Consider the following 14,065-nt stretch of genomic DNA (forward strand, 5'->3'; position numbering starts at 1 on the left):
ACCTTTTGAGCCACATGAGGGACAACGGTGCTCGTCATTTTGTGTTCTTTTTTTTCTCTTTAAGGTTTACATAACTTAAAGTACCAAACAAGAATGTAAAGATTTCTTTACACTGTTTTCTTCCTTGGTATATATTTTTATTATATATATAAAGTCAACTTCTGAAATTATAAAGCAACCTTCCCAATGCTAAATCATCAAACACTATCAGTGTTCTTCAAGTCCTCCCCTTTCTTATCCTCATTCAGCTTTCCCTTTCATGAAGTAGCTCGGCTATCTACTCCAGTTAATTTATGTTTATCAAATTGTTACCACTCCCAAAATGAAGGTGATACTTCTGAATATTCCACTGGATTTATTGCTGCCTCTTAAATTCATTTCTGTGGTTCTGGTTTCTCCCACAAGGAGGTCCCCCCACCCCACTTTAATTTATTCATCTTCAAGGACATCTCAGGTCCTCTTTTTTCCTATTTTCCCATTTTCTTTCTTTCCAGAAGCAAGAATTAAATACTACGCTGAATGCGAAATCAAAAGAATTCACCTCAAAATACTTTTTTTTGCTGAAATGTTTAATTGTTCAAATGCAGGAATACTTCATGGTGTAAATAAAGGGTGTTTCTGCAGAAAGCTCAGATGCAAAAATTCCTAAGGAATCTGTCTGGATGTCATGGCAGTGAATGAGTGACATGGATAGTGGAAAGGGAACATATATTGTATGTCAGGACAGTCACATGGTATGACAAATATCCGAAGTTATACAGTAGATCACATTCATGACTTCTCAGGTTATCTAGCCAGTCTGTGCTTTTATTTATCACGTGCCACAGCTCTCAGTAACACACCATGTAGAATATTTTCTACCTCCAAATTTATAGTAGATCACACCTTCCCTTAACAGCATCATTCTCATTTATATAATTCCATAATGTCTTGTATTTTTATATAATTAACTGCAAACATTGCGTTGAGAGAGCTTCCTTTTAGTTAAACTATCAAAATAAGTTGGGGTATCATTCAAATATTCTCAGTCATTATGACCCTATTTTCTATATAATTTCACATGAATCGCAACAGAATCCCTCAGCTCCTTGGGTATCCTACCAGAGACTACTTAGCAAGTTATCTTCTCCAATCATTTCACAACAATTTCACTAGCTTTCCTTTTTCTCATTTGCTAGAGGAGATAGCACAATAAAAAACATCTGGTAGAAACAAAAGAAACAGGGGGCAAATACAGCCTTTGTCACATTTTCATCCCATCAAGAAGGGCAAATTGGCAATTATAAGATGGAGAACAATGGAGATCAGGGTGACTGGCTAAGCTGAACTAATTCTTCATAACTGATTCTTGTCTGTCCAGACATCCCTCAACCCAAAATCCCATGAAATACCACAAATGCCTTAAGCAACTAATAATTTCTCCACTCTTTAGTGTTACACTTGCCAAACATTGTCCTTCTTTGTACTTTTCAGTTGTTTGGAATATTCAAGAGGGAAGAGGTACACAGTTTTTCAGAAGATGCAAAATCACTGTTTTGCACAGCGGAAGTTGCATACTTGTTATTCTGCAGCATGTTCAAATGTGGGCTGTGAGAGTTAAAGATGCAAGGGAAGGTGATGAACATCTTTATCTTTGTCTAAATGAATACCAAGCTAAACTGCATTCTACAACATTTCACAATCACCAATAAACAAACTAACGCCAATCACACCAATAGATATTAAAACATAATAAGATAAGATATAGGAGCAGAAGTGGGCCAATCAGCCCATCGAGTCTGCTCTGCCTATCAATCATGGGCTGATCCAATTCTTCCAGTCATTTCCACTCCCCTGCCTTCACTCCATACATTTTGATGCCCTGGCTAATCAAGAACCTATCTATTCCTGCCTTAAACTGACAAGGTTTAACCTTATTTTGACAAGGTTCCACACGGTAGGCTTATTCAGAAAGTCAGAAGGCATGGGATCCAGGGAAGTTTGGCCAGGTGGATTCAGAATTGGCTTGCCTGCAGAAGGCAGAGGGTCGTGATGGAGGGAGTACATTCAGATTGGAGGGTTGTGACTAGTGGTGTCCCACAAGGATCTGTTCTGGGACCTCTACTTTTTGTGATTTTTATTAACGACCTGGATGTGGGGGTAGAAGGTTGGCAAGTTTGCAGACGACACAAAGGTTGGTGGTGTTGTAGATAGTGTAGAGGATTGTCGAAGATTGCAGAGAGACATTGATAGGATGCAGAAGTGGGCTGAGAAGTGGCAGATGGAGTTCAACTCGGAGAAGTGTTAGGTGATACACTTTGGAAGGATAAAATCCAAGGAAGAGTACAAAGTAAATGGCAGGATACTTGGTAGTGTTGAGGAGCAGAGAAATCTGGGGGTACATGTCCACAGATCCCTGAAATTTGCCTCATCAGGTAGATAGGGTAGTTAAGAAAGCTTATGGGGTGTTAGTTTTCATAAGTCGAGGGATAGAGTTTAAGAGACGCGATGTAATGATGCAGCTCTATAAAACTTTAGTTCGACCACACTTGGAGTACTGTGTCCAGTTCTGGTCGCCTCAGTATAGGAAGGATGTGGAAGCATTGGAAAGGGTACAGAGGAGATTTACCAGGATGCTGCCTGGTTTAGAGAGTATGGATTATGATCAGAGATTAAGGGAGCTAAGGCTTTACTCTTTGGAGAGAAGGAGGATGAGAGGAGACATGATAGAGGTGTACAAGATATTAAGAGGAATAGACAGAGTGGACAGCTAGCACCTCTTCCCCAGGGCACCACTTCTCAGTACAAGAGGACATGCCTTTAAGGTAAGGGGAGGGAAGTTCAAGGGGGATATTAGAGGAAGGTTTTTCACTCAGAGAGTGGTTGGTGCGTGGAATGCACTGCCTGAGTCAGTGGTGGAGGCAGATACACTAGTGAAATTTAAGAGACTACTAGACAGGTATATGGAGGAATTTAAGGTGGGGGGTTATATGGGAGGCAGGATTTGAGGGTCGGCTCAACATTGTGGGCTGAAGGGCCTGTAATGTGCTGTACTATTCTATAAATCTATAAATACACCCAGTGACTTGGCCTCCACAGCCATGCATGGCAACAAATTCCACAGATTTACCACCCTCTGATTAAAGTAATTTCTTCACATCTCTGGTCTAAATGGACATTCATCAATTCTGAACTTGTGCCCTGTTGTCCTGAACTCCCATACCATGAGAAATAACTTTGCCATATCTAATCTGTTCAGGCATTTTAACATTCAGAATGTTTCTATGATATCTCCCTTAATTCTCCTGAACTCCTGGGATTCCTCATAACCTCCTGAATTCTTCATAACCCTTTCATTCCTGGAATCATTCTCGTGAATCTTCTCTGAACCCTCTCCAATGTCAGTATATCCTTTCTAAAATAAGGAGCCCAAAACTGCACGCGATACTCTAAGTCTCTTATAGAGCCTCAACATCACATCCCTGCTCTTATATTCTATGCCTCTAGAAATAAATGCCAACATTGTGTTTGCTTCCTTCACCACTGACTCAACCTGGAGGTTAACCCTTAGGGTATCCTGCACAAGGACTCCCAAGCCCCTTTGCATCTCTGCATTTTGACTTCTCTCCCCATCTAAATAATAGTCTGCCTGTTTACTTCTTCCACCAAAGTGCATGACCATACACTTTACAAAATTGTATTTCATTTGCCACTTCTTTGCCCATTCCCCTAAACTGTCTCTCTGCAGACTCTCTGTTTCCTCAACACCACCCACTTCTCCACCTATCTTTATATCATCGACAAATTTAGCCACAAATCCATTAATACCATAGTCCAAATCGTTGACATACATTGTAAAAAGCAACTGTCCCAACCACCGACTCCACTAGAAACTGGCAGTCAGCCTGAATAAGATTCCTTTATTCCCACTCTCTGTTTTCTGCTGACCAGTCAATGCTAGTAACTCCCCTGTAATTCCATGGACTCTTATCTTGCCAAGCAGCCTCATGTACAAGGGGTGATGGATAAGTTTGTGGCCTAAGGTAGAAGGAGTCAATTTTAGAAAACCTAGCACATTTATTTTTCAACATAGTCCCCTCCTACATTTACACACTTAGTCCAGCGGTCGTGGAGCATTTGGACCCTTTCTTTGTAGAAGTGGGCCACAGCAAGAGTGATTGATAAATTTGTGGCCTAATGTGGAAGGAAATCAGTTATACAGCTCTTGTTACATGCACGTGCAGTTCAGCTCTTTGAGAGAAAATGCAGAAAATTTGAAGTTAATAACTGATTTCTTTCTACCTTAAGACACAAACTTATCAATCACCCCTGCTGTGGACCACTTCTGGAGGTCCAAGACGCCGACTTCTACAAAGAAGGGATCCGTATGCTCCACGACAGCTGGACTAAGTGTGTAATTGTAGGAAAAATAAATGTGCTAGGTTTTCTAAAATTGACTCCTTCGACCTTAGGCCATGAATTATCAATTACCCCTCATACAGCACCTTGTCAAAGACCTTCTGAAAATCCAAGTACACCACATCTACTGTATCTCCTTTGTCTACCCTGCTTGTAATTTCCTCAAAGAATTGCAGTAGGTTAGTCAGGCAGGATTTTCCTTTCTGGAAACCATGATGGCTTTGCACTATCTTGTCATAACCTCCAGGTACTCCATAATATCTTTCCTAACAATCGATTCCAACAATTTCCCAACCACTGATGTCAGGCTAACAGGTCTATAGTTTCTTGTCTGCTGCCTCCCACCCTTCCTAAATGGTGGAGTAACGTTTGCAATTTTCCTGTCATCCAGTACATCGATTCTTGAAAGATCATTGTTAACACCTCCACAATCTCTCCAGCTACTTCCTTCAGAACCCTGAACATATGACCAAACCTTCAAAGTTCAAAGTAAATTTGTCACCATACACTACCCCAAGATTTGTTTTCTTGCAGGTATTCAGAGAAATACAACTGAATCATTGAAAAACTAAATACAAAGACTGACAACCATTCAATGTGCAAATGAAGATAATTTTGCAAGTCCTAACCAATAAAAAAAAAACATACATACATAGAATGTGTGTTGTAGAGTCCTTAAAAGTAAGTCCATAGGTTGTGTTCACTGGTGTGGTGAGTGAAGTTATCCACAATGTTTCACGAGCCTGATGGTTGAAGGTTAATAACCGTCCCTAAACCTAATGGTATGGGACTCAAGGCTCCTCTACCTCATTTCTGATGGTAGCAGTGAGAAGAAAGCGTGGCCTGGATGGTGGGTATCCTTAATGATGGATTCTTCATGGTCAAGGAGTTAGTTTTAAGGCATATAATAAAAAGAGGACGGTATATTTGGAAGGTAGAATGCTCAAAAATTAAAATTCAGAGTTCACCAAGGAAACCACAGTCACAACTCCAGCAACAGAGCAATAAAAAACGAACGAGCAACAGGCCAAAATAAAAAGACTGTAAATATTACAGAGCATTGTGGAGCTGGAGGAACTTAGAGAGATAAGGATAGCAAGGCCCTAGAGGGACTTGTAAACAGTATTGTTTTAAATCAAGGTGGTGCTTAAACAAGAGCTAATTTAAGTCAGTAAGCATACGTACACAACGCTGGAAGAACTCAGCAGATCAGGCAGCATCCGTGAGAAAAGAGTAGCCAACGTTTCGGGCTGAGACCCTTCATCAGGAATGGGGGGTAAGAGAGGGCTGAAGCCCAGTAATAGAGATAGGGGAGGGGGTAGGGCCTAGAGGAGCCAGGTGGAAAACCAATCAGAGGAAAGATAAAGGGGGGAGGGGGAGGGGATAAGCATGAAAGAACTGTAGAGATAAAAAAGCAGAAAGTTGAAAGGGGAGAGAGGCAGAGAGGGACCTGGGATAGGGGAAGGGGGAGGGGGAGGGGAAGGGGGAGGGGAAGGGGGAGGGGGAGGGGGAGGGGGAGGGGGAGGGGGAGGGGGAGGGAATTACCAGAAATTGGAGAATTCAATGTTCATACAAATGGGTAATGAGTCCACAAGACTTAATATTTTAGGATATGGGCTACAAAGTTTTGAATCTCCTCTGATTCATTCACACCTAACTGAGAAGACACAAGGAAGTTAAAATATTTCTGTGAAATATGATGTAAATATTCTTGAGGAATCACAGGAGAGTTGATTAAATGGTTGTGGGGTATAGCTACTTATTTTACTAAACTCCAGTGAATCATAATTTCAAAGGAATTGAATCTTAAAAAGTGATACCATGGTGACTCTTCCACTCATTTGCCATTACTGTCATAGAGTAACAGACAGGTACAATACTAAAGCAAGTCCTTCGATCACCAAGTCTGTCTCAACTATCAACCACCCCTTTACACCAATCCTACACTTTATACTCTTCCTACATTCTCTGCAGCTCTCTCCAATTCCACCACTCACCTACACTCTAGGGGAAATTTATGGTAACCATTTAATCCACCAACATGCACACCTTTGGGATGTGGGGGAAACAGTACACTTCAGATGACACCCACATGATCATAGGGAGAACATGCAAACACCATATAGGCAGCACTGGAGGTCAGAATCACTGAGACACAGCGGCTTGACTAACTCTGCCATGGTACCACCATGAAACATTGGGTGAATTTATGAATTTCTCCCTGATGATTCCAAATCATTCAGAATTTAATCTCATTAAAATTTCAAATCTCAAAGCACAGAAGTTAGGATTGATATTCACATTACTTACCATTTTGATAGCATTCACTGGACCAATGCTATTTATATACATGTCGGTACCAATTATTGTTGGCTTCACTGGAACAAAACATTGCAAGTTATTGATGATCATTTGGCTCATACTGTAACATTGAAATGCAACATTGAGACAAAAAGGTCAATTCAAAAATGATTATCTGTAAATAGACCTTCTCATATACTTACCTCCAATGTCAGGTCGGAGTTTATTGTCATAGCCTTCCAATAAGTTGTTCAAAATAAGAGTAACATCACTTTCGTAAATCCTTGGAGTCAGTACCCATGTTTTATTAAGTGTCAAATCTTCATAATCATCATCTTCGTTTTTGCTAGAGCTTGGAAAAAGAATAAAAGTCATCAATTGGAATAGGGATATAAAAGAAAATATAAATTTTATTTCACAAGTCTAACCACTGCAGCAAGTTGCATCAAACTGTCTACCCACACCTTTCTCATTACATCTGCTCTTTAATGTAATATATTGTAGCGTGTTAGGAGAGTGTTAGCATGTGTGAAATTGGAAACTGCTGATGGTGACAGTACACCTCAGAAGGAAATATTACACCACACAATATGCAGATCAAAATGGAAAAATAATATAATTACCATATGAGATGTAAGATTTATGATATGAGATGAATAACATATATATATGTTTTTTCTATTATTATTCTCTTTAGTTCTATAATAACTTACTTTAATTGATTTTATATTTCTATAATATGTTAATAAATACTTTGAGATAGCCCTATAATTTACATTTTTAAATGTAAGAAAGGTTTTCATATTATTTACTGCCTTTCTTATTTACAACCTTGAAATGTCCCAAAGCACCAGCACTACAACCATCACCACCAACAGCCCACCTCCCCATCTTCCGCCATGACTGCATGCTTTGGATGTGGAAACTATAGAAAGGATGCAGAGGAGATTTACAAGGATGCTGCCTGGATTGGGGAGCATGCCTCATGAGAACAGGTTGAGTGAACTCGGCCTTTTCTCCTTGGAGCAAAGGAGGATGAGAGGTGATCTGATAGAAGTGTACAAGATGATGAGAGACATTGATTGTGTGGATAGTCAGAGGCTTTTTCCCAGGGCTGAAATGGTTGCCACAAGAGGACACAGGTTTAAGGTGCTGGGGAGTAGGTACAGAGGAGATGTCAGGGGTAAATTTTTTACTCAGAGTGGTGAGTGCATGGTATGGGCTGCCTGCAACAGTGGTGGAGACAGATATGATATGGTCTTTTAAGATACTTTTATATAGGTACATGGAGCTTAGTAAAATAGAGGGCTATAGGTAAGCCCTCTTATAGGTTATAGGTTAGTTTGAAACAGACTAAATAATAACCCAGAGATCTTCACACTTTATTCAAATACCAATATGCTTATATTAAACGTTGTATCAAATGACTTAATCAGCTGCTATATCTTTCAGGCAAACTTAGGAATCAAAATCATTCAGGATAATGGTTGGGATAATGGGTGCGCAGGAGGTAGTAAGTTCTATGGACCCATATTTCAGTGTGTGTCGACCACGGAAAGAACTAAATAAACCTGCCCGTGAAAGCTTCAGACCTTCTATAAAAGACTACGGCATGTGTACATCACATTCTCATTTGAGTAGTATTCCGCGTATAATCTTCACGCGCCCATATGTTCAGTAAGGTAGCGGGGGAAGGGAAAGGCAACTCGGAATTATCCTTCCAAGGAGATTTAGAACCCGTAGCCTTTGCAAGGGAAAATAGCCTCTGCCTTCTTTGTCTTACGGCATTTTAAAACAAAACGTCATAAAATGAAAGAATCGCCTGGCCCAGGCACGTCGATTGTGCATTTACTCAGGCTTGAGAATGCACCGCATTGACATCAGGTAACGAATCGGCGCTTGTACTACCAGTAAAGTTCAATTAATGGAAGTTAAAATGTCCTTCCCTCCCACCCCAATATAATTAATTCCGCTATGCATTTCTCAGCAGTACGGGGTGAGACATCCTCACAGTTTGCTCTGTGTTCAATGAAACCATTCGACACTGGAAAAATTATGCCTCCGTACAATTTGATTAGATGACTGCAGTCTATCCTCTTTATCGTCAGGGAAATCCCGGTCATGTTAATTCGCTCTGCAAATACAGCATCTCTTAGATGCGGGGAGTCAGACACACGTGACGAATCAGGCTCTCTCAAGAAATATAACAATTCATTGAAATATTCATCCATATCATTGTCGAACTTGGAAATCCTGAACCTGACAACGGGTTTCCAAGTATCGCCAATACTGGTATGCCTGCATTCCGCCTTCAGTCTATTTTTAAATTTAATTTTCACTTAGTGCTACCTTTCTATTCGGCCGGAATGCACGTAACCCAGATTAACATTGCTGTCAAACAGAACATCTGAATTCCAAGTTTCTGGACATTGCTGTTCAAACGCACGCGTATATATGCATTGTTGTGTTTCTCTTCTCGACTTGTCAAAGGATTGCGTAAGAATACATCGAGTCAGATAGACAATGTATCTGCAGGTATGAAGGGAATCAGCATCTACAAAAGTCGAGAGGAATAATTGGAGAATACTGCGAAGGGAAGCAGTTAAACCTAAAATGAGGCGACTGCGTTTGCACACCATTGTCCTCCCAGCAACCCAGGCATGTGCCTAATGCAAACCCTTTATTTTAATCAAAGCAGAGGAGGCATGCAGTCAAATCCCGCGATCCGCTTTCTACCGCGAACAATTTGCGAACAAAGGAATCCAGTATCTATCCAGTCGGGCTAATTGCAGAGGAAAAGCAAGGCTCTGGGTTCATATATAGCACATAAGAATTAGACAACCAAGTTTGTATTCAGAGCCCCGGTGATCTGTTACAACGGAACACTCTTAACACCTGATAGGAAACCAGAGCCTTTTTATAAGCTAGGAAATACTACAAAGCAGTATTCACCGCTTTACAGTGCGGCAAAAAGCTCCCATATGAACCCATGCAAAAAAAAAACACACTTACCAGGGTGGAAGACACACGACCAGAAATGTCCAGAAGATTACCTTTCTCGGCAATGAAGATTTGCTCAATGCGATGGGACCTTTGAGATATGTTTTGTGCGAAGCCATCCCTCGTTTTCTCGGCGTTGCTGGCCCGTCCTCTTACCGTGAATATTCGCTGAGAAACATAGCACAAAGCAGGGTGTATTTGATTCTCAGCTTGTAGCAAGCGATTTGTAGCGAGCCTACTGCAGACAATTTAAACGTCAGATCAGACAGTCCCACCGTCTCCCAGGCAAACAGTGACATAGTTCCAATGGGAATAAGTAAAAATAAGTTTATTCTTTTAGAACAAATTAAAACAATTTATTATCACTTTAATTAGAAATGGATCTAGGAGTCTTTGTGCAGATTCTAACCCACAGGAGTCTCTGGTGTAATATTTATTGTGTTTTGGAGAATGACGTGCCTTTATTACATCCATATATTTACCTTATATTCGTTTATTTTAAGCTGGTAGCATATCCGGATATTAAAATAAACTGCCCTATGAAACCAGCAAAATCCAAGCTATTTCTTGTGGTAAATCGACCGCCACGATCCTCAGTATGGTTCGAGTCTCTGCTGATTTGCCTGATTTTTTTTTAGCTTAGTATTACACGTAGCTGCTCAATTTGTAACGGATGCATTTCCTCCAGAAAGGTGGGGGGGGGGGGGGGAGTGTGAGTGAGTGAGAGAGAGAGTGAGAGTGAGTGAGTGAGAGTGAGAGAGAGAGTGAGAGAGAGAAAGAGAGAGAGAGAATGGTATCAGGAGTAGAGTCACGGCAATATCTTGTAATCCAGGTTTAAATATAGAATCAGAGTCAAACCTTGATCGCATTATTTATTCCCATCCAGGAAAATGCAGGTGGAAAAGACTGTTCATATGGCATGTGCAATGTTACCTGTTACCAAACAAAAACTCTGCAGTATCTGTGCTGTTGTCAATGCTGCTGTGGTTAAAGGAATTTTCACCATATAGCCAACTGAACAATTTAATATTGACTTACATCTGATTGCTGGTATTAAATTATTCTAAACCAAATGCAATCAACTCTTAAAACCACTGTAATCCACATTGACAGATGAGGTCCAAAATGAATTGGGTTATTTGTAAATAAAAAATCATGGAACAATATTTCTCCCCAGATGCTGTGTGTACTCCAATAACTTTAGAGCTTTTACTAAGGAGACTTCTTGTACTTAAGCAATTTTGCAATGGAATGAATTACACACTGCACAATATTCAAAAAGTTAGTACAGTTCAGTTGACCCAGATCATATCTGTGCAACTATGGCCTGGAAGCGTTTTCATCTATGGTATTCCTTCTGTATCATTCACATTTATGAACCAACCACAATTTATATGATTCCTGGAGAAAGATTGACAAGGTAAACAGAAACTCATTTTACTGATACATGTTATTTAACATCTACATTTATATATCTATTTTTACAATTTCCTCTATATAGATGGAGTGAATGCTTTTTCTCCATCAGGTTAGGTGAGAGAAGAACTAAAAGATAATGCTTAAAGTGAAAGGTGAAATATTTAAGAGAAAACTGAGAGGAAAACATCAAATCAATAGAAAGATGTGACACAGGATTGGAAGATGTTGAGTCCTTGTGGGTTGAGTTAAGAAACTGCAAGCATAAAAGAAACCTGTTGGCAGTTATATACAGGCCTTCCAAAAGTAGCTGGGATGTGGAGCACAAACTGCAACAGGAAATAGAAAAGGCAAGTCAAAAGGGCAATATTATGATAGTCATGGGTGATTTTAATATGCAGGTTGATTGGGAAAATCAGGTTGGAGAGGGATCTCAAGAGAGTGAATCTGTTGAATGCCTCTGAGATGACTTTTTAGAGCATTGTCGTTGAGGCTACTAGAGGATTAGCTATACTGGACTGGGTGTTATGAACTGGAGGCAATTTGAGCGGTTAAGGTAAAAAGCCCTCAGGAGCCAGTGATCACAATATGATTGAGCTCAACTTGAAATCTGATAGGAAGAAAGTAAAGTCTGATATAGCGTTATTCCAGTGGAGTAGAGAAAATTACAATGGTATGAGAGAGGAGTTAGCTAAAGTAAATTGGAAGGAGCTGCTGGTAGGGATGACAGCAATGACAGCAGAAATGGTGTAGATTCTGGAAAAAATGGGAAAGGTGCAGAACAGATGTATTTCAAAAATGAAGAAATACTCAAATGGCAAAATAGTACAACCATGGCTGACGAGGGAAGTCAAAGCAAATGTAAAAACAAGACAGGGCATAGACAAAGCAAAAAATAGCGGGGAGATAGAGGATTCGGAAGCTTTTAAAAACCTACAGAGAGAAATGAAAAGAATCATTTGAATAGAAAAGATAAGACATAAGATATAGGAGCAGAAGTAAGCCATTCGGCCTGTCAAGGCTGCTCTGCCATTCAATCATGGGCTGATCCTTTTCTTCCAGTGATCCCTACTACCCTGATTTCATTCCATACTCTTTGATACCTTGGCTAATCAAGAAATTACCTATCTCTGCCTTAAATACATCCAGTGACTTGGCCTCTGCAGCTGCTCGTGGCAACAAATTCCACAGATTTACCACATTGTGACTAAAGTAATTTTTCCGCATCTCAGTTCTAGAAGGATGTCCTTCGATCCTGAAGTCGTGTCCTCTTGTCCTAGAATCCCCCACCGTGGGAAATAACTTTGCCCTGTCTAATCTGTTCAAGCCTTTTAACACTCTAAATGTTTCTAGATAAGATATGAAAGCAAGCTAACAAACAACATCAAAGTGAATAGTAAAAGTTTTCTCAAGTATGTAAAAAATAAAAGAGAGATGAGAGTGGATCGTTAGAAAGTGAGGCTGGAGAAATAATAATGGGAGCCAAGGAGATGACAGATGACTAAATGAGTATTCTGCATCAGTCTTCACTGTGAAAGACAATAGCAGTGTGCTATATGTTAAAATGTGTGAAGGAAGAGAAGTGAGTGCAGTCACTATTACAGAGGAGAAGTTGCTCAAAAAATGCTGAAAGACCTAAGGGTACATAAGTCACCCTGACCAGATGAACAACACCCTAAGTTCTGAAAGAGGTAGCATTAGAGATTGTGGAGGCAACAGCATTGATCTTTCAAAAATCATTGGACTCTGGCCTGGTACCAGAGGACTGGAAAATTACAAATGTCACTACTCTTTAAGGAGGGAAATTATAGACCAGTTAGCATGACCTCCATGGTTGGTAAGATGTTGGAGTCAATTGTTAAGGATGAGGTTATGTAGCACTTGGTGACACAGGACAAGTAGGACAAAGTCAACATGGTTTTCTTAAGGGAAAGTCTTGCCTGATGAACCTGCTGGAATTCTTTGAGAAGATTACAAGTAGGATAAAGGGGATGTAGTGGATGTTGTATATTTGGACTTTCAGAAGGCCTTTGACAAGGTGCCACACATGAGACTGCTTACCAAGTTAAGAGCCCATGGTATTACAGGAAAATTACTAACATGGTTAGAGCATTGGCTTTTTGGTGGAAGGCAGTGAGTGGGACGAAAATAATCCTTTTCTAGTTGTCTGCCAGTGGCCAGTGGTATTCACAGGGGTCAGTGTAGGTTTTGCTTCTTTTTATGCTGTATATCAATGATTTAGATGATGGAATAGATGGCTTTTTTGCCAAGTTTGCAGATGATACAAAGATTGGTGGAAGGGCAGGTAGTGTTGAGGAAGCTGGTAGGCTGCAGAAGGACTTAGATTAGGAGAATGGGCAAATGAAATACAATGTTGGGAAAAAAAGCATGGTCATATACTTTGGTAGTAGAAATAAATGTGCAGACTATTTTCTAAATGTGGAGAAAATTCAAAAATCTGAGATGTAAAAGCTCTTGGGAGTCCTTGTGCAGAACACCCTATAGGTTAACTTGTAGGTTGAGTCGGTGGTGAGGAAAGCAAATTCAATGTCAGCATTCATTTCAAGAGAGCTTGAATACAAGAGTAGGGATATGATGCTGAAGCTTTATAAGGCACTGGTGAGGCCTCACCTTGAGTATTGTGAACTGTTTTGGGCTCCTCATCTAAGAATAGATGTTCTGGCATTGGAGCTGGTTCAGAGGAGGTTCACAAGGATGATACCAGGAATGAAAGGGTTATCATACGAGGTTTGTTTGATAGCTCTGGGTCTGTACTCACTGGAATTTTGAAGGATTGGGGGGGAGGTATATCATTGAATTTGTGTAATCTTCTACCACAGGCAGCTGTGGAGGCCAGGTCAGTGGGGTGTATTCAAGGCAGAGCTTGATGGGTTCTTGATTGGATACAGCACCTAGACCATTGCCCTCCATATCCATCCATGTACTTATC

At 40.3% G+C, this 14,065-nt stretch overlaps 1 protein-coding gene across 5 annotated transcripts in view; it reads right to left on the reverse strand.

The window, feature by feature from the left end:
* The window catches only part of gabrg2 (gamma-aminobutyric acid type A receptor subunit gamma2), a 98,069-nt gene extending 87,734 nt beyond the window's left edge, over positions 1-10,335 (reverse strand). For 3 of the 5 annotated variants that reach the window (XM_073067254.1, XM_073067252.1, XM_073067249.1), the window contains exons 1-4: positions 10,182-10,335; positions 9,712-9,867; positions 6,903-7,051; positions 6,709-6,776 (exon numbers count right to left, since the gene is read on the reverse strand). In XM_073067254.1, the coding sequence (XP_072923355.1) occupies positions 6,709-6,776; positions 6,903-7,051; positions 9,712-9,818 (324 nt within the window). In that variant the 5' untranslated portion in view covers positions 9,819-9,867; positions 10,182-10,335. Of the gene's footprint in view, positions 1-6,708; positions 6,777-6,902; positions 7,052-9,711; positions 9,938-10,181 lie in introns of all 5 variants that reach the window. The other 2 variants (XM_073067251.1, XM_073067250.1) reach the window with 2 other exon arrangements.
* Positions 10,336-14,065: the final 3,730 nt, after the last annotated feature.

This window comes from Hemitrygon akajei, chromosome 15 (assembly GCF_048418815.1).
Source record: "Hemitrygon akajei chromosome 15, sHemAka1.3, whole genome shotgun sequence".
Classification (NCBI taxonomy): Eukaryota; Metazoa; Chordata; class Chondrichthyes; order Myliobatiformes; family Dasyatidae; genus Hemitrygon; species Hemitrygon akajei.